This window comes from Chiloscyllium plagiosum, chromosome 35 (genome assembly GCF_004010195.1).
Source record: "Chiloscyllium plagiosum isolate BGI_BamShark_2017 chromosome 35, ASM401019v2, whole genome shotgun sequence".
NCBI classification, from domain to species: Eukaryota; Metazoa; Chordata; class Chondrichthyes; order Orectolobiformes; family Hemiscylliidae; genus Chiloscyllium; species Chiloscyllium plagiosum.
The window spans coordinates 23,676,017-23,697,032 of NC_057744.1; the positions used below are offsets into that span (position 1 = coordinate 23,676,017).

General features: G+C 38.8%; 1 protein-coding gene across 2 annotated transcripts in view; it reads right to left on the minus strand.

The window, feature by feature from the left end:
- Positions 1–367: 367 nt before the first annotated feature.
- Positions 368–21,016, minus strand: part of LOC122540704 — a 55,861-nt gene continuing 35,212 nt past the window's right edge. Inside the window, exons 6-10 of one of the 2 annotated variants that reach the window (XM_043676822.1) lie at positions 18,766–18,793; positions 11,220–11,263; positions 7,000–7,059; positions 6,804–6,910; positions 368–2,470 (exon numbers count right to left, since the gene is read on the minus strand). In XM_043676822.1, coding sequence (XP_043532757.1) covers positions 2,333–2,470; positions 6,804–6,910; positions 7,000–7,059; positions 11,220–11,263; positions 18,766–18,793 — 377 coding nt within the window. In that variant the 3' untranslated portion in view covers positions 368–2,332. The remainder of the gene's footprint in view (positions 2,471–6,803; positions 6,911–6,999; positions 7,060–11,219; positions 11,264–18,765; positions 18,794–21,016) is intronic. The other variant, XM_043676823.1, reaches the window with a different exon arrangement.

Below are 21,016 nucleotides of genomic sequence, written 5' to 3' on the forward strand. Positions count from 1 at the left end.
TTTTTAATATCTCTACTAAAGTTTTCTAAGTCAAGACTTACGTCAAAGATTTAAACTGTGACTGCATGACTTCTCCCAGCACAGCTGAATAATTTTACTGTGCACACTCACCGCACGGCCAATTCAGTTTCCATAATTTTTCACAGATACCTTAAAAGTTATACAGAGACAGGCCTTTCATAATCTGTAGCATTTATGAATTTTTACCTTTAAAAAAAATCTGAAGTTGAATTTGTCTGGAACTTTGCAAGCTTTACCTCATCGACATTTAGATTAGTCACACTCATAGTTTGTTGAAATTTTATCAAGTTAGAGGACTTTCAATGGTTTTTCTTTGCAATTTGTACCTTACTGGGAGCTGAGCAATTTTTTTGTATAATTCCCTGTTTGGCAGCTGCCCATATCCTCCTTGCCCTCATTATTTTAGCTCCAACTTTAGTTAAAACATTCCCTCTAAAATTGAGAAAAATCATTTTGGAGTTAATACTTTACCTTGTAAAGTTTCAACCAACACAACAGATTTAACTTTTCAATATTTTAAAAGGAGAATCATATTTAATAAAGAGGTTACAGTAAAAGCATTTAGAATGCACTTACAGTGTGAAGGTAGGAGCTGGTCAATTAAGTGAAAAATTATGAGACGGGTGACTTAACAATCCAAAATCAGTCACAGATAGGTTAGACAACCAACATGCACAAACACATCAAGGTTGCCTCATTGTTCAAAAGCAACTCAATACAGTTTAGATCTCAAACTCTTCTGACCCATTCCTCCATAATTGTTACATCAATGCTTCCAAACATACCTTTACAAATACGTGTTCCCCAAGTTGAAGGACCCAACTCAAAGCCCACAATCTTGTGAACAGCTTACCCAGGCTTTCATGTGACAGAAACTATTGGCAGTACTCCTAAAACCCAGCAGCCTGCTCTAAAATCCTCCAATATTCCCAGACCCTGCAATCTTCAGAAAATCTCTCCAGTTGATCACAAAATGTCAATGGTTGATGTAAGCATTAAGATTGGATTCCATAGGTTCATGTTCATTAAAAAAAAAGGCCCACACACTTCCAAAAAATTCTCAGAAAATTTTATAAATATTTTCAAGTTGCAGTGAACAACACTGTGTGATATCAGCTAAGTTAATTCTACCCTACTTGAGCATTCTTAACCATTTACAATATCTTCAGTGCAATTATTTGTTTTTTGAAATACTGCATGTCACATGTCACATTTGTATGATATTATCTGTCCCTTAGATTTTGCAAATGTGCAAAAGAGCTACTTTGACACTTAAACACTTCAATTTACAAAGACATGGCTTTACTGTGTCAGATTGTGGTAGCATGACAAAATCTACTCTGCATTAGTGAAAATAAGAGAGACAAATGTAAGTTGTTGCTATTTTCATACGATGTATTCCTGGTTACTGGAAGTCATGCAAAATACTTAGTACAAACGTTTTCATGACATATACATTGTTGCATTTATGAGTAGAATTCGTGAACAGGTTTACCAACCTGCAGCTTTGAAGCCTTGCAATGTAGATTTTTTTTTGCCTATGTACTTACAATGATACTGCTGCTTAGATAGGTTAAGTTTTCCCATTAGTATATTCATGGCCTAGTGACACATAGACTGTGCACTGTGATTCTCAACCAGAGGAACCATTCATGTTTTGACCCTTGGTGTATGATGACCAAGCTAAACTCAGTCAATTCAACATTGCATTCGTTTTCTTGTTCCTTGGTCATTATGAATGCAGCAGTAAAAACAGCTAAGGTTCTGGTTTCTCACTGTTGTCCAGTGTCTCCAACAGTGAAATCCATGGACGATGAGTGAGATCAGATTCCAGTTGGCTCTGGTGTTTTGTACGGTTGAATCTCCAAACTTTTGAAAGGCTGAATTAGGGGCTTTCAAAATGAAATACAAACTCAAAGCTTAGTCCATACATAAGAAATGGTCAGGTCCCCAGAGAGCTGCAGGTACTAATAGCTGCCATGATTCTTCTTGCTGCAGGAGAAGGAATGACAATTTTGGATTATGCAGGTGGGGCCTGGGAATGTTCAAAAATGCTGGGCCCTTGATGGATTTCCAACATCTTAAAGAAAAAAAAGTGAATGGTAAAACCCTGACAGAATGCAGTAAACTTTGTGAAGTAACTTGTGCTTCCTTATTCACGTTCTTGTTCACTTAGTCACAATCCTTCAGTTTGCAGATGTTTGTTTCATGAATAAAGCACCTTCACTTTAACAAGTCTTTCCTGTGGATACAGGCGAGTGGTTTGTTAGCAATTTGACAATATATCAAACAGCTAATCTCTGCTGCACAGTCAAACAGTTCTCAAGTCCTGGTGTGAAATTCGCACGACTGAATATTCTGAGGTATCATCAATATGTTTGAGGGGAGATGAACCATGCATGTATTTGAAGTCTTTCCTGGCATTTTTCTCTGTTACATTACTGACTTGCTGCAACAAATAGAAAAAAAAAGAAAAAATCCATTCACAACTTTATTGACAAAGCATCTGATAAATATAGAATTTGCATTTCAATCAAGTCACCCCTTACTCTTCTCAACAATCCAGTCTGTCTAAGCTGAAAAACAGAACCTCTGAGGTAATAATTTGAGGAATTCCTACTTCAGCCAGGGTTTTACATGTGTGGCTCAAAGATTAGTGCGTTCCAGTTCATTAGGCTCTGGAAACTGTTGTGGGTTGGAAAGGAGCTGTTCCAGTGGGACAGGCTTTGAGCTGTGCTAGAACCAACATCCTAGCAAGTTGAAGAGATAAGGCTGTACAGGAGGCTTTAATTTAAATAAAGGGATTCTGAAGAGTGGATATTTAGGCTTATAAAGCAAAAGGATATGGTGACATTTCTGGACAACTGTTCAGGTAATGACATCCAGAATGAGACAAAAAAGGACAAAATGTACAAGATTTAAAAAAAAACAGCAAATGGGGCAAATAGGGAAAAATGGTAAAACAGTAAAAATAATGTCTCATTACCTACATGCACATAGCGCCTGGAACAAAATAAATGAATGAATGGCACAAAAAGAGGTTAATGGGTATGACCTTATAACCACATGGTTACAAGGAGAACATCTTGGAAAAACAAATCAGAGCAAGACTTATACACTTAATAGTAAGGTCTTGGGAGTGTTCAATGAAACTTGAAAGGGTTCAGGAAAGATTTACAAGGATGATGCCAGGGTTGGAGGATTTGAGCTACAGGGAGAGGTTGAATACACTGGGGCTGTTTTCCCTGGAGCATCGGAGTCTGAGGGGTGACCTTATAGAGGGGCATGGATAGGGTAAATAGACAATGTCTTTTCCCAGATGGAGTAAGTACAGTAGTAAGCAATGAGCTTGAAACAGAAGATGTATCATCCATTTGGATCAGGAGTAAGAAATAATATTTTGTAACAGCCGATGGTGGGAGGGATCTATAGAACCCTAGCAGTTGAAATATTGTAGGTCAGGAAATTATTCAGAAGACAACAATGTATATAAAAAAGGCAAAATATTAGTCAATTTAAACTTTGTGCAAATCGATAGAGGTAGAACATAGGACATTGAACAATACAGCGCAGAACAGGCCCTTTGGCCCTCAATGTTGCGCCAACCTGTGAACTATTCTCAGCTCGTTCCCCCCTACCCTATCCCAAAATCATCCATGTGCTTATCGAAGGATTGTTTAAACCTCCCTAATTTGGCTGAGTTGACAACATTAGCAGGTAGTGCATTTCACACCATTACCACTCTGCATCAAGAACCTACCTCTGACATCTGTCTTAAATCTATCACCCCTCAATTTGTAGTTATGCCCCCTGGTACAAGCTGATGTCATCATCCATGAGGAAGAAGTCATTGACTGTATTCAGGACAGTTTCCTCAATTTTTTGAATGCATATTCTAAGTTGCTTTCAGTTTAATGATAAATTGGAAGGTGTAACTAACATGAAGCAGGTAGAGGGATCCTGAATTTAGCATTGAGGTGCCTCAGTTCTTGACCTTATCCAACAACTGTGAGGTATTTGCCTCCTATATGGTATGGTGAGGAAAAGGACTGTAGGAAGGATTGGCAAACTGCTCAGTGGACCAGGATACAGGAGGCCATTCAAATGGGGGGAGCAAAAAGAAAAGTGATAGAGGTAGGAGATTCTCTAATTAGGGTTACTGATTAGGGTTAATCCTTTGTCAGTAGGATTACGATTCCTGCATGTCTTACTGTCTGCCGGATGCAAAGATACGGGACATCTCAAACTGGCTGGAAAGGATATCATAGAGGGAGGGAAGATCCAGTTGTTTTGGTCTGTGTTGGGACCAACAATATAGGCCAGGGAAGACAAGAAGTCTTACTTTGGGAATATTTGGAATGAGGATCAAAATTAAAGAACACCACCTCAGAGGTTATAATCTCTGGATTATTAACCAAAGCACGTGCAAATTTGCACAGAGATAAGAAAATTATGAAAGTAAACATGTGGCTAAAAGAACAGTGCAGGCAAAAAGGGCTCTATTTCATGGAGCCCAGGTATCAGTATTGGATAGGAGGAACCGTACAGTTGGGATGGTCATCACCTGAACCATTTGGAACCATTTAGCCTTTCTTAGGGTACAGAAACAGTCAGGAATACTGTTTCAGGTATGACAGGTAATGGCCATATTACAATGCACTGTAAAACTGTAATAAATGTATTGATTAAATCCGAAGAGAGAAATAATAAACAGGTGAATAAAGCATTGATGCTGACGGACAAGGTACAGTGCTTAAAAATGTGTTGCTGGAAAATCGCAGCAGGTCAGGCACCATCAGAGGAGCAGGAGAGTCGACGTTTCGGACATAAGCTTATGCCCGAAATGTCGATTCTCCTGCTCCTTTGATGCTGCCTGACCTGCTGCGCTTTTCCAGCAAACCATTTTTAAGCTCTGATCTCCAGCATCTGCAGTCCTCACTTTCTCCTAGTTGGACAAGTTATAGTGTATGTTCCAAATAAGAGTTCTATAAGTGAATGTCTGTCACTGCATGTCTAATGGGCAAAAGTGGGGACTGCAGATGCTGGAAACCAGAGTTTAAATGAGAGTGGTGCTGGAAAAGCACTGCAGATCAGGCAGCATCCGAGGAGCAGGAAAATCGATGTTTCGGGCAAAAGGAATTCTTGATGAAGGGCTTTTGCTGGAAACATCGATTTTCCTGCTCCTCGGATGCTGCCTGACCTGCTGTGCTTTTCTAGCACCACTCTAATCTAAACACTGCGTGTCTAATGATTTATCCCCAGATTTCCTAGGCTAGTTCCATTCAGCTAGCTCAGATTTCATCACCACATAATTGATCTTATTTTAAACACTAGTCTTAAACCCAATCTCCCTTTCAAATTAGATGTAAAATGCAGTCGTATTGTAGTCACTGTTATCTGAAGTGCCTCATTAATCCTATCACATTATCCAATACCAAATCTGATATAACCAATTCTCTGTTTGGTTCCAAAATGTGCTGCTCAATAAATTATCCCAAAAACATTCTATGATCTGTTCATCCAGGTAACTATTACCTGTCTGATTTTTCCAGTGTATATGTAGATTGAAAACATACATAATTAGTGCCATTCCTTTATCAAAAGTACCCAATGTTTTGTTGTTTATAATTTGTTCCACATAATGGTTATTGTTTGAAGGCCTGTTGAACATCCCCAATAGTGATGTCCTTCCCCCACTATTTCTCACCTGTATACAAACCAATTCTATATGCTGACCTCCAAAACCAAGGTCAATAACAATTGTACAAATTTTATTCTTAATAACAGTGCCCCTTTATCTAGCTTCTTATTTTTTCTTGAATGTCATATGTCCCTCAATTTTCAGGAACCAATTCTTGTCATTCTGGAGCCACATCTCTGTGACATTTATCAGATTATATTTATTTTCTTCACTATGCGCTGTCAATCATTGAATTTGTTACAAGTGCCTTGTGAGTTCAGCTCCAGAGCCTTTAGTCTTACCTCATTGTGACCTTTGCAACATCTGGTCTTGATTTTTGGTCTTTTCCTAGGTTCTTTTTGTCTCTGTGCCCCTTCTTACCATTCCCTAACCCTCATTTCCCACATTACGTCATTCCTCTCTTACACTATCTCTATTGTTTAATGTACCTGCACCAGTCATTTGGTTTTAAAAAACTATCTATTTCCCTCGTTCTGTGCTTTGCAAGAAAACAGGCTTCAGCTCAGACACTTTGAACAATAAATGTAAAAGCTAACTGATTTGTCATGGATTCAATTCACCCTACCCATGCATTTATGTTCAATTTTACTTCCTAAATTATGATTGCAAAAAGGCACCAAATGGGCACAAAGTATCTCACTATAAACATGGAATTAAAGTCCTGATAAAGACCAGTGTTGTATTATTGGTAGAAGGAATTGAACTTACAGCAACATCTTTCCATGCATGAAAGTAATGCAGCAGATAATATTAGAACCATTCCCAAACTACTGGCAGGTCCTTGTCAACTGAATATTCTCCCTGGTACTACATGAAGACAATTTCCCGCACTATTAGAATCCCTCTCTCATTAGATTTCTGTGCCTCATTTCAACTGTGAGAAAATCAATTAATCAATTCACTTCTCAAGAAGTAGTCTTTGAGGAGAAAGGACTTCTAGTCAGTAAAGTAATTCACAATTCTTCCCTAGGAGTTTAATTCTCCCAAGGGTATTGACTTTTGACTGGTCCCATACTTAAATCTACAGTCAGTCAAGGGGAATAAATGAACAAGGAAAGTGGTATTGGAATCATAATCATACCTTGGGCTGTTGGTCACAGCATTGTCGTCTTGGATTATGAATGACAATATCTGCATAGGACACTTCTTCCTCCTCTTCGAGATTGCTGTATTCATTGACAGGATCTGCTTTTGGTGAATAAATAATATACAAAAGCAATCATTGTAATATTAAGACATTAATATTAAGAATTTGAAGTTAATGCAGTTAAATTTACCTGTTGCATGTTTTGGATTGCTTGGTAGATTATTTCTCCTGACAAAGGCATATATTGTATCTGCAAATTAAAGCAGGATGTTCAATTATTAACGTCAACAAATGCCAAACTGATACACTGATATGTTTAGATGAGGAAGGCTGTGAGGATACTCATGTTGGGCAAAAATATTGACCTGTTTCTGTTCTGTAAACACCATGTCAAACATTTTTTCTCCATTTCCTATTTATTTTTTACTGCCTCTATTTTTTAATTCATTTGTTTCATAGCTGATTTTTCAGAAGTCAAAAATCTGCTATTGCTGGTTGCAAGGAACTGGGACAAACAGTATAGGTTCAAGATAAGAGTGGTGCTGGAAAAATACAGGCAGGTCAGTCAGCAGTTTCGGGAAAAATCAGGAACATTAGGAATGGCTTTTTCGGTCTTTTGCCCAAACGTCGATTTTCCTGCTCCTCGGATGCTGTCTGACCTACTGTGCTTTTCTAGCACCACTCTAATCTTGACTCTAATCTCCAGCATCTGCAGTACCCACTTTCGCCAAAAAGTATAGGTTGTCCAATTATTGACTTCCCCTGACTTTTTGTTAATGAGAGCTTCACCTGAAATTGATATATCCTCCAATGAGCTCGTTAAAGTGAGCCATCAGTAACAATCAAGGGAAATTCAGATACAACAAATATACAGCAGAATGAATTATCATTGATCTTAAGCTCAGAGCACAAAAATTTGAACATTTGCTGTTCTTCAAATATGGAGGTCAGGCAGCATCTGAAGAGCAGGAAAATCAACATTTCAGGCATAAGCCCTTCCTGCCCGAAACGTGGATTCTCCTGCTCCTTGGATACTGCCTGACCTGCTGTGCTTTTCCAACACCACACTCTCGACTCTGATCTCCAGCATCTGCAGTCCTCACCTTCTCCCTGTTCTTCAAATATTGATGGCTAATATTCCACATCATCAACAACAGTTACAACTTACATTTATAGCATGCTTTTAACCTAATATAACATCTCAATGCACTTCATAGCTGTATTATAAAGACATCAAGTCACAAGCTGATATGAGGATAGATGACCAAAGTTTAGTCTTAGAGGTAAGTTCTAAAGGAGCACCTTAGAGATGGGAAAAGAAGCAAGGAGCATAACTTTTAGAAAGGATTTCAAATGGTTGGGCAGAGGCTACTCAAAGAATGGCTCCTAATGGTGGAGCAATTAAAATTGCGAATGTTCATTAGGCTGGAGTTAGATGATCACAAAGATCTCAGAGGACTGTGAGATTGGAGATGATTACAAAGATGGGACAGAGGGAGGCTCTGAATAGCAGAATTCTATTGAATGGTGGAACAGGATCTATGGGAATAATGGCCAACTCCTGCTCCTATTTTCTATGATTTTAATGTGCTGCATTTGGCATTTCCTCCTTTACAGTGGTAATTTTGTTTTGATTTCAAAAGTCTCCTGATGGACTTGTATTTAAATAAATGGATCATGGGCAGGATGGACACAGTTGTGAAGACCCCAGCAGGATGCTTTCTAACAGGAAGAACAATTAATCATGCTAAAGTACAGTTCCAGAGATAGTAATTCCCTTTGTGTCTATTTAAAACTTCACCTTAATTCTTGTAAATTCCAACGATTTCTTCAAACAGACTTTTAGGTAAACTTTTCTTAGTTGTGTTTGGACATTGGGTCAAGGATATATTGTTCAGTTGTTAGAGTTATAAGATCAGAGTACACATTTGTAGCAGTGGTCAATGGATAATAAACACCCTAGATGATTTAGTTTCTCTCTCTACTGGTGTATGTTTCCTCCAGGAAGTTATCTTTAACCAATGTGGCAACGCGAACATTATCCCCCATAGAAAAAGAAACTAGGACATAGGTAATGTTGTATTTAAAGAACCAGCAGATGTTTATCATTGATTTACTAATTACTCCAACAGCAGACGCTTGTCGGGGGCTAACATTAAACTATTCAGTGACAAAAAGTAGCATGCTTCCCTCACTGTGTCAACCTTCAAGTGGCCCTGGTTATGATGGAGTTTGACAGTTTTATTTGCACAAGTCACATGTTATGATACAGTGAAGATATAATGAATATCCCTCGTAAAGGTAAACTGACAAACAAACCGTGAGTTAGATCATGACATATACCACAGTAAAGCTCATCTAAGCTGTGGCGTCCGCTCAGCTGAGAACAGTTACTTAATCAAACCTGGGGTTTTCTTGTCCCAACACCAGTGACAGCTGTTGCAAACAACCTTTAAAATACCAATCACAGTCAAAAATAGAAACCAAATGGTTGGTAACTCAGGGACATATCCCTTCATACCTAAGATTGCATGAATCAATGTAACTCCTTTGCTGTCAGATTACTACTACACATTAACCACAAATGTTTCAGTGGAATGAATATAGCTCTGACTCCAGTACAATGACGTATTTACATCTGCTACGTCTGAGTAATGGTGCAATTTGTCAGAAGACTTAACAGTTTAATTTTGTGATTTTCTACATAAAACATTAATGGCCTAGTTTCATTGGTGTAATGGTTGGAAATTAAAAATGCATAGTTGCAATTTTTCTGGCAATCATTTCTTGGAATACAAATCAAGTTTGTGATGTTACAATAACTCCACCCATAATGATGCATTACTTAATGATATCTCCATGCTTGTCAAAGATTACTGGCAGTCAGTTAGCCTAACACTAAATATTTTGTTCAGTCAAGTATAGAAAGTAAAAACATTTTCCACAATGATGTAACAAGAACTTGGAACAGGTTTTGTTGACCATGACATAAAAGCTGCATCTGGGAGCATTTTGTTAAACTTTTGGGTGCAAAGAAACTTCAGCAGCCTGAAAACTTGCATTAGATACAAAGAGCACTTAGTCAAATACAGACCAGCCTAGAATACCACAATGACCTATACAGCAATCTGGATGAAGTCTCAACTTATAAGGCAGTAATAAGTTATGACAAGGTTAAAATGTTGCCTTGACATGAAAGACACATGAAGAGTGGTGACAAGCTGAAGACTATAAGCTAATGCAGTCCTGTTATATATGCCAATGCCAAGGAGAATATGATGCTGGAATTAGTGCCTATGTATCAGATCTGCCCCAAATTGTATTATCCTTAAATGTCAAATTTGTTCATAAGACTGGCCAAGGAGCAGACTTGGGAAACATCATTGCGGCATAATACATTCACCATTATTCAGAAAAGTTGCTGCCCCTTTTTAGCACTCAGTGGATGATGGAGATTGTCTGGTAGGATAGTAACAGACAGATAGTCTACTGATTAGTCTTTAGCCTATGGGGATAAATGAATACTTAAATAGGTACTTGAGAGAAATTCTAATCCCAATTCATTTCTTTCACACTTGGGTGGCAGTAGTTTCTATTCTACTCTTTGCTCATGTCCAGTGGCATAAAAATCCCTGTGTGGACACAATCTCAGCACACTCCTTGAAGTGAAATGGTACATTTGAAATAGAAGATACAACACAGCTGGTTAGATGGAGTTGCATCACCCAATAGAGTCCTGATCACTGTGTCAATTATTGTATTGACTTACCATACAGTCCATCACAAGAATGTAAGTATTACCAGATGAAGAAAGGCAAAGACCTAACTAGTTTCAACTTGTTTTCTTATGTGACGATAATAGAGTTGATCGATAAACACAGTAATCAAACTCTCAACTTGTTTCGGAACAGAAAAAGGTGAAGAGATTCAGGAATAACAGATCTAAAGTCACCTCTTGCTTCTGAAGTTAACCACACTTTATACCTGGTCCAATTGTTTGTATCCTGAATTAAACAGGTTGGTTCCTGAAAAAAATATGTTTTATTTGCACTTGAATGAATTTGTACGAATGGCTTCCACCATCTTCCCCCGAGCATGTGTACCGCACATTTGGCACTGCTGATTGAAATATTGGACTGAACCTATTTGACACATCAGATGTCACAAAACTAAGGTCCAAAGCAGATTATCTTTCAAAGAAAATATTGAAACAAGATCTCAGATCAATTTGTAAATATTGGTACGTTCCAGATATTAGGCAGACATAGCAATAAGACTCATCCCATTGACAACTGAATAAATAGACATTGCAGAGCTCCAATTGATAATTCAAAGGTTCAGGGGATACATAATATATTATTTGATTGCATAGATAACACTTATAATGCTTAACAGATATAATGCACATACCTGATTCAGTGTTGTATTTTTCATTCATGATCATGATTTCTGGACTTGATTGGATAGAAATAAAACAAAATTAATGTTATGTAAGACATTAAAGTGGATACTTGAGCTTAAATTTTACTCTCTCTTGGTTCAGTCATGTTGGTGTAAGATGTAAACTTAAGTGTCAGCAATTTTTTAATACTTTAGTATAACTTATATAATGTGGTCTGGGCTATTCTAAATTAAACTGACTTCTGTTAAGAGATTTATATTGTGATCATGTGGCTGGGCAGACTGAGTTCCACATAATTGTAACAACCTTTCAAGTTCAGCTTTCTCCATGCTTCTTTTCCATTTAGAAAAGACCAAAATACAATTATCCTTTTGAAATATGGAACGTTTCATTGTTGCTGTGTCATTACATTTATGGTTTCACGAGGGCTTCTGTCCAAATGCATTTGAAAACAAAACCCCACCATGGAGTTTTGCCACACAAGAATGGTTCCTCTATTTTTAAGAACAAAGAACTAAGAAAATTTACAGCCCAAGAACAAGCTCTTCGGCCCTCCAAGCCTGTGTCGATCCAAATCCACTGTTTAAACCTATCGCCCAATTCTTAAGGATCCGTATCCCTCTGCTCCCCACCTACTCATGCACCTTTCAATGAATCTATCGTGTTTCCTCTACTACTTCTGCTGGCAGTGCATTCCAGGCACCTACCACCCTCTGTGTAAAGTACTTTCCACATGTATCTCCCTTAAACTTTTCTCCTCTCATCTTGAATGTGTGACCTTTCATTATTGAATCCCTCACCCTGGGAAAAAGCTTACCTCTATCCACCCTGTCTATACCTTCATGATTTTGTAAACCTCAATCAGGTTCCCCCTCAATCTCCTTTTTTCTAATAAAAACAATCCTAACCTACTCAACCTCTCTTCATAGCTAGCACCTTCCATACCAGGCAACATCCTCGTAAACCTTCTCTGCACCCTCTCCAAAGCATCCACGTCCTTTTGGTAATGTGGTGACTGGAACTGTACACAGTATTCTAAATGTGGCTGAACCAAAGTCTTGTATAATTTTAACATGACCTGCCAGTTCTTACATTCAATACCACGATGAAGGCAAGTATACCATATGCCTTCTTGACCACTCCACCTGTCTGCTTACCTATTTGTTCTTCTGCCTCACGCTCACTCTTGGGCGGCCTGTAGTACAACCCCAACAATGTAACAGCACCCTTCTTATTTCTCAGCTCTACCCATAATGCCTCACTGATTAAGCCCTCCATAGTATCCTCCTTTAGCACAGCTGTGATATCATCTCTGACCAGCAATGCAACTCCTCCCCTCCTTTTACTTCCCTTCCTGTCCTATCAGAAGCATCTATATCCTGATACATTTAGTTGCCAATCATGCCCTTCCTTCAACCAAGTCTCTGTGATCGCAATAACATCATACTCCCAGGCACCAATCCAAGCCCTAAGTTCATCTGCCTTACCCACTATACTTCTTGCATTAAAATACATGCACTTCAGACCACCAGTTCCTTTGCATTCATCTGCTGTCTACCTACTCTTCTTCTTGGTAATGCCAACTTCATGATCCATGGGAAAGATGGTATATTATATATTTTTAACATAGCCATGCCACTAGAATGAAAATAACTACTGAAAAAATACAGGTCAACCCAACCTGATAATAACAGGACAGGTAGTTAGTCCAATATTAAATTAATGCATATTCAGGCACAGTTTGTATTTATGATTTCTTGTACATATCATCAAAATTCCTGATGTGTCAGCTTGTGGTCCAATTCTTGTTCCAAAGGAGATTAGGGATAAGGAACAAGTGCTGGATTTCCTGATTGTCTCTCACTTCGCATGAATGCGTAAAGAGAGAGTGTCCAATTTTTTTTTTTGTTCAGTGAAGGAACCAAAGAAACTGCTTGCCATGTGGAAGTTGTTACATAATGTAACATGCTGTAGTCAAGTGTCATGGCACAAGCCATAAGACCATAAGACATAGGAGCAGAAATTAGGCCATAGGGCCCATTGGGTCTGCTCCGCCATTCAATTATCATTGATAAGTTTCTCAACAGCATTCTCTCCCTTTCTCCCTGTAACCCTTGATCCTCTTGGTACTTAAGAACCTATCTATCTCAGTCTTAAATATACTCAATGACCTGGCCTTGTTCGTAGAGCCGAAAGAATGCTTAAAGGAAGCAAAATGAGACAGACAATGGAGAATACAGAAAAGTAAAAACATAAACCTTCCAGATTACTAGACTCAGACTTACACCACAATGACAAAAATGCCAAATTCCCGAGAAATTGGATGATACATCTTTGCATGTGTCATGTCCAGTTTTCACTGGAGGGTGGGAGGTTTAACGACAGCCCAAGATTCATGTATACACAGCACACAGAGCCAATGGGCCATTTCAATGTTCAGTCATCTCCATTTAAATCTCACCTTGATAACCCTGCTGTATGGAACTGGAGATCACACAACAGCCCAGCACAAAACTTGTCTGTCCTCACAGCAATTCTTTTGGATAGCCAATGAACAACTTTGAGGGTTGAGGTGCCCCTGTGGATATGGTTCCACAACACTTCTGCTGGAGGAGACAGAGTTGCAGGAAGGATGTCACATATCCTTGTGGTCGGGTACCCTTTGATACATTTGACAGTGGAGGGATGATTTTTCTTAAAAGAGGCATGCACCCCTTGGAACTGTACTGTTAAAAAATGGGAAACCACTCAAAAATAATCAAATTCTTCACAAACTCCCAAATTTCCAATTGAATGAAGTCTGCACTGGGGTCCAGGATCTTGTGGGTCAGAGGTAAGGGTGCTACAAGCTGAGTTATAGCCAGTCCCATCAAATTTGATAGTTTAAGTGTGCAGCAACTCATTTGTCTGAGGTGGATGTGTATAAACGTTACTTAATGCACTTTTGCTGCTGGCTCACGCCTTGGGCCCGACAGGCTACCAGTATCTGAGTCTCCAGGCTTTAAGGTTCACTGTCAAGGGTTCCAAATTCAGGTGGCCAAACCCATGTAGGTGTTCTGGCTCATGTTCCAGGCAACTACCGTCTCTAAGACAAGCTGAAAAAGGGAGTAATCACGGAGTGATATCTCTTACAGAGGGAATTAACAGCATGGTGAATCAACCTGGAAAGCTGAAAGTATGCATCACCTCATTACTGCACATGGAAGTTGAGTCGTTATCCCGAAGGAAATGAAAGGATGCTAAAGCGCTTCCAAGAAATTGAGTGATGCCTGAGGAAGCCAAGTGACATGCTTTATTAATGAAACATGAGCAAAAGAATGGAGGACCATATCAGCCACCCTGGTGTCTGTAATGAGTACCAAGCTAAGCAAGCCAGAGAGCCAATGATGAAACATGACTTTCAAAACAGACCATGGATGAAGCTGGAAGCTGACCTCTTCATTCAGCAGGAAGACATGGTAGACTGCTATGCTGGCTACTTTGACTTCCATCACTACCACTGAGTTTGTCAAATACTTCAGCAGTTAGGACATTCCTGACATTGCAATGAGCCACAATGGCCCTCAGATCATGTATGAAAAATTACATTTTTTTCAGGAAGGATTGAAAGATTCAATATGAAGAATCATCACCACACTATCCCAGTCAAACACAAAGGCTGTAGCGGTAATAACAATATTTGGTTTGATTTGATTTTTGGTTGCCACATGTACCTAAGTACAGGCAGACAATCTTTTATGTGAAATTGTTGGGACCCGCTGTTTTTCAGAATTTGGAACTTTTCGAATTTCATAATAAGTGACAGTTTGAAGGTGACATTTTTTAAAATTCTTACCGGAGGAGCAGACTTATTAACTAAAACGGACCTTGAGAGAGAAACCAGGCCTACCGGTGCTAGGCCAAGGACCCCACGTTGTATCTGAGTGACACGCTTCAAGTGGGTGTCAACTTGGGTTAATTGTTTGAGCGCCAAACAACCTTGTTAATGAGTAAAAAACTTCGGATTTTCGAGCTTTTCGTATTTTGGAACTTTGGATAAAGGATTGCCTACCTGTACAATGAAAAGTTTTGTTTTACAAGCAGTACAGGGAGATCATTACAAACAAGGAGATACAGATTAAAGGGTGAAATGAAAGAGTAAGGCATACAAAGTTACAACTGCACAGGAAGTATACAAAAATATGGTCAACATTATATTTGAAATTAGAGCAGTGCATTCATCAGTCTACAAAAGCAGGGAGACGCTGTTCATGAATCTGCTGGTGGGTTTAGTCAAGCCTCTATATCTTCCACCTGCCGGAGGAAATTGGAAGTGAGCATTACCAGGATGGGAGGAATCTCTGATGATGTTAGCAGCCTTTCCACAGCAACGAAAAGTGTAGATGGATTCCATGGATGGGAGGTTGGCTTTTGTGATGGTCTGGGCTGTGCACACAATTTTCTGTAGTTTCTTACAGTCATGGGCAGACCAATTGCCATATCAATATATTATGCACCCAGATAGAATGCAAGGAACTCAAGATATTGAGCAAATGTTAAACTACTTAAGTTGCAGTATTGTCTACAATTTCCAGTTAATGTACACATTAGTAGTTCATGTGGAAAGCCCTGATGGTCTCCAAATTCTATGTAAAGTGGTCAAGGGTGGGAAAAGTGTCAATTTGTAAAATTGTTTTGTGCACTCTCCAACCATTGGATTAATTCTGCTGAAAAGATCATTCAAACAGCGAGGTGGTCAAGCTCTTTACTCGAGTTTTCTTTTTCCCGTGCCAGTAACTTATTCACACTAGAAAGAATTTCCTCACAAAACATGATGTGGTCTCACCCCTAAACTGATGATGCAGGAGAGCACTGCGACAGCACTTTTATCATTCTTACGCAATGGAAGCTTAGAGTTGAGTTATGATTTTTCTGTAATCTCAACTAGCATGCCATTCTGAAAAAAAGACAATGCTGATGAAATGGCAAATGAGAAGGTGTAGAATCCATTTCCATTGGATTCCTGTGATATTCTGGCCAATCAAATTATAATCATAGGACAATACATAACATGTACCAGGATTAGTATACAGTGAAAAGGAAAGGCAAGGCAATGATAGTCAAACCACAAATTACATAAGCCTAAAAATTAACTGTGGCGGTGAATAACCATCTCATTATCACTAAGCAGAGATCTATATTTTTGTGCAACCTTGCTGCAGCATGCAAGCACATTTGCTTTCAAGTTTGGTAAAGTATCAACTATTGCTACCTGCAGGACTATAGCAATTTACTTACAATTTGCAAATATGGTCAGCCATTCATTACTTGTGGCTTTATCAATTGTTCTGTCAAATTAGGCCACAAAATGTCACACCTAATACTGCACCACTCTGAAACATTTAACTAGTTGATATCAGTGCAACATTTTGCATTAGAGTCAAAAATCTAGCAAGAATCCAGAAGCTGTTAATTTTGAGTTTGAGACTTCTGTATAATTCTTTCATTTTGCATTTTAATTTTCACTATGCACATCAACTCTGAATTTACACTGTGGGAATCATGGACTCTAGTACAGTAGGAGATGATTCAGCCCATTGCTTGCATTGTGCAACAGCTACTCAGCATATTATACTTCCATGCTTTTTCTCTGTACTCTTGCAATTACTTTCTCTTCAGAAAATGATCCAATCCTCTTTTTAAAGCCATAAGTGAATCTACCCCCAATATACTCTCAGGATAAGTGCAGCTCTAACAGCACACAAGAAAATTGTCACCATCAGGGCACAGCAGCCTACTTAATTGGCACCACATCTGCAAGCATTCACTCCCTCCACTCACTCAGTTGCTGCAGCATATACTATTGATAAGATCCACTGCAGGGATTCACCACGGCTCTTCCAAAACCACAACCACTACTAAAAAGGCAGCAGATACATGGGAATGCCATGACCTGCAAGATGCCCTCCAAAGTGACCCACCAGTCTGATAGTGAGTCTTTCATCCTTTCCTCCGTGTCATTGGATCAAAATCCTGGAACTCCCTTTCTCACAGCAATGTGGGGGTCCCTATATCAAATATATGGCAGCCTTTCAAGGAGCAGCTCACCCCCACTTTCTCAAGGGCAACTAGGGACGCTGGCCCAGCCAGCAACATCCACAGTCTATGAACGAAAACACTTTAAGAATTCATTATATCTGAACCTGCTCTTTTGCTAAATCAAACCTAAATAAATGGTCTTTGTTCTGTATCTTCATTTCTGTAACCCTCTTTTCTCTTGAGAAATACAATTTGCCTACCTCGATTATTCTTTGCAGTGAAGTATTCCAAGTTACAACAATTCCATGCAAATAGGAAGTAAGTTTTGTTTTAATGATTACTCTAAATTAATGATCATTTGCACCTAATTTTCTCAGAGGAAATAATCTTTATTTGTACAGTCTTTCCTGTCTTGAGACATTTGATAACCCCGATATAAGCATTTCTCAAACTGCTCCAGTGAAATCAACTCCAATACCCATCTAGTTTTTGGTTAAGGCCAAAAATATACATAGAACTTGAACACAAAACAGTAGAAGTTTTTATATTCCTTTGACTACTTGTATTCAAAGCTCCATTCTGGTCAATTATACAGCTGTGCACAACACTAAAGAAAATACTCCTTTTTTTCTGCAAAATTGGGAGGTACCTTAAGTATACCTATGGATACAAGCTCAGCTTAATACTGTGGATAACATATGCATGAATTATTGTTTGATGGCTTCGAACATTATTTTTTCTGCATAAAGGAAGGATTTTGATCTAAATTTGGTGCTTTCTTCAAGTCCCTGCTGGTTACTTTGATTTCCAACTGTTGTACATGGCCTTGTCTATTCTGGGATGCACTTGTCAGTTTTTCAGGAAATGGATACATAGCTCACCGAGACAACGACTGGCATAACTTGACTGCTCTGCTCCTTTAAGAAATCTACTGTCACAATGATTAATACATATGGTAGTAAAAGCTAAATGAGAGAATCTTTAGATTCGGGTATCAGGTGATGTCAGACATTTCAAATTATATGAATTCAACTCAGCATAGTTTTACAAAATAGAAACTGAATGTATCCAATTCAATATATGCTTATATACAATATAGGTAGAACTATGGTTAGCACTGTTGCCTCACAGTGTCAGGGTCCTGGGTTTGATTTCACCCTCAGGGCGACTATCTGTGGGGCATTTGCACATTCTCCCCATATCTGTGTGGGCTTCTGCTGAGCAGTCTGTTTTCCTCCCACGGTCCAACGATGTGCAGGTTAGATTAAATTATCCAGGGCTGAGCAGGCTAGGTGAGTTAGCCATGGGACAGGTAGGGTTATAGGTATAAGATGGGATGCTCTTTGGAGGGTCAGTGTGGACTCAGTGGAACAAATGATCAGTCTCTACACTGTAGGGATGCTATATTACACTCTTGTACACACATTAGTTAAAATGTACTTTTTCCAACACAACTTCATGTTATTTTAAAAGTGTTATTTAGCATGAAAGAGTCTGTTAAGAAGAATAATGACTAAAATTAACAATGGTTCTTACCTTGGTTCAATGGGTACATTAACTGGACCTGGAAGAAAAAAAAAGTTAGAATCTTACATTTATTGGTAACTCTCCAGTTTCTACTCGAGCCTTCTCAGGTATGTTACGAGGATAATTCGCTCAGCAAGTTATCAGCAGCCTTCAGAGTCTATTACATTAGATAAATTAGTTAGCTGACCACAGCCCAAATTACAAATTCCAATATAGCATCCCCCCATTTCTTAAAAGATGCCACTTAATCTAGAAGCTAATAATGGTATTCAAAATTCCTTCCACTGGGAATACAGCAATTAAACATTGCAGTTGTCAAATTGCCCCAGCAATACTTTGACCTGCAGTTTCATGATGCAAAGACTACATTTTATTTTCTACTTTTGACATGAATGATGGGCGCCTTAAATCCTCTTACAGTCAGTGAGATTGCAATCAGCAGCAACCACTGATTTTCTGCACTGCATCCAGTTTCAGCTGTTTTTCTTCCATCACAGTGATAAGAAAGGAAACAGTATGCAGAGCTGTAAAAGGGTAAAGTGCATTTCAGCTGGAGATAGTTCAGGAACAATTCAGCAGAAAATTCTGCAAATACAGTAAGCATATAATAGACAAGCTACAATGGAGAACAACATTCTGAACATGGACTGGCAGCATATTAATCTTGTAGCAAAATTTCATTTATTTAAAGGAAGGATGATATGTCACCTTATTGACCAACAAGGAGTTGAACTAGAGAAAAAAAAAATCAGTTGAACTCTTCACTGCTCTTGGCAATGAGTGTTTGAGCAACATTAATACTTCAGCCTGCCACAGAAATATTTCTATCAGTCTGAAATCAACAAGGCTGGTAGATATAATCATCTGAGGCACGTCAGCTTCATAAATCCCAGCAGCACAACGAACCAATTATGTTGCATGACATTTCCCATTAACCATGTTGCAAAAATGCTATTTCATGTTCAAAGTCAAGACTATATATTCATGGCAAACGTTTTAACTAAATTTCCTTTCGTCAGGCAGTCAAAGATATTGCCAACATCATAAACATTAACACATGTGCAGCATGTTAGTGAAACACTCACTCACTACTGCACTGGAATGTCAGCTTAATGCTTTGCTCAAGTCATGGAATGCAAGCTTTAACTCTTCCTTTCTTAACAGCAAAAGAACGTGTGCATGTCCTGCTTTCATCACAGCCATCTCCAGAAGCAGGGTTACTTAAAAGGTATGACAAACAAATTGATAGAAATGATGTGATGGACACTAACATTCTGCCAAGATAGTGGTCAGTGACTCCTGAAGCAATCTGCATGTGTGCTGTATATGTAAGCATTGCATCTAAGTATTTTTCTGTTGATGAATTATCATTAGCATAAGCTGACAATATCCTTTCGCTCTTGAATTGGCCTGATTAGAACTATAATTCTAAATGTACTGTCTCAGTCCCTAAAACAGTGTTAAAAAGTCCATTACGTTAAGGAGATAAGATGAACATATCAGTAAAATATATTACAACTGACCACATTGCCACAGCCCTGCACTCTGTAGCTTTCATGTCAACTTAACTCCGTTTGTAGAACTTCTGCTGCCATTGCGCAGACATTTGTGAGTTTGGGTTATATTTCAGCACTTGAGCAGATAGCAGATCTAGGCATCACACTCTCTGATATATCACGCTTTGAAGACTGTGGTGTCCATATCTATTTGCAGCATTCTTGCTGTGGTCTAACTATTGTTGCATGCAGTTTTAGCACCAACTCTTTGTTCTTACGCTTTATGCCCTAGCCAATAAAGGAATATGGCACATTCCTTCTTTATCTCCCTATTAACTTGTTCTGTTCAGGATGTGTGGACATATATCCCAAGGTGCATTTTCCCTCCACAACACTCAGTATCTCCCTGTTCGTTCTTTCCTACTCTGCTTCTCAACCTTGACCTCACCCGAGGATAAACAACAACTTGTTCTCTCACTCTCAAATGGAGGGTTGCACTATGGTCCAGTAGGACTACAGCATTTTTAAACCAAAAATAAGAACTGCGGATGCTTGAAATCAGCAACATAATTGGATTCAAGGTCTGAAAGTTCAGAAAGTTTCTGAAGAAGGGTACTTGGACATTGACTCTGCTTTCTCTCCACAGATGCTGCCTGACCTGCTGAGTTTTTCTAGCATTGTTTATGGCATTTTTACATTTTTGTACCTTTCAAAATGCTTTACCTCATGCCTATGCAGATTGAATTCCATTTTTCACTGTTTTG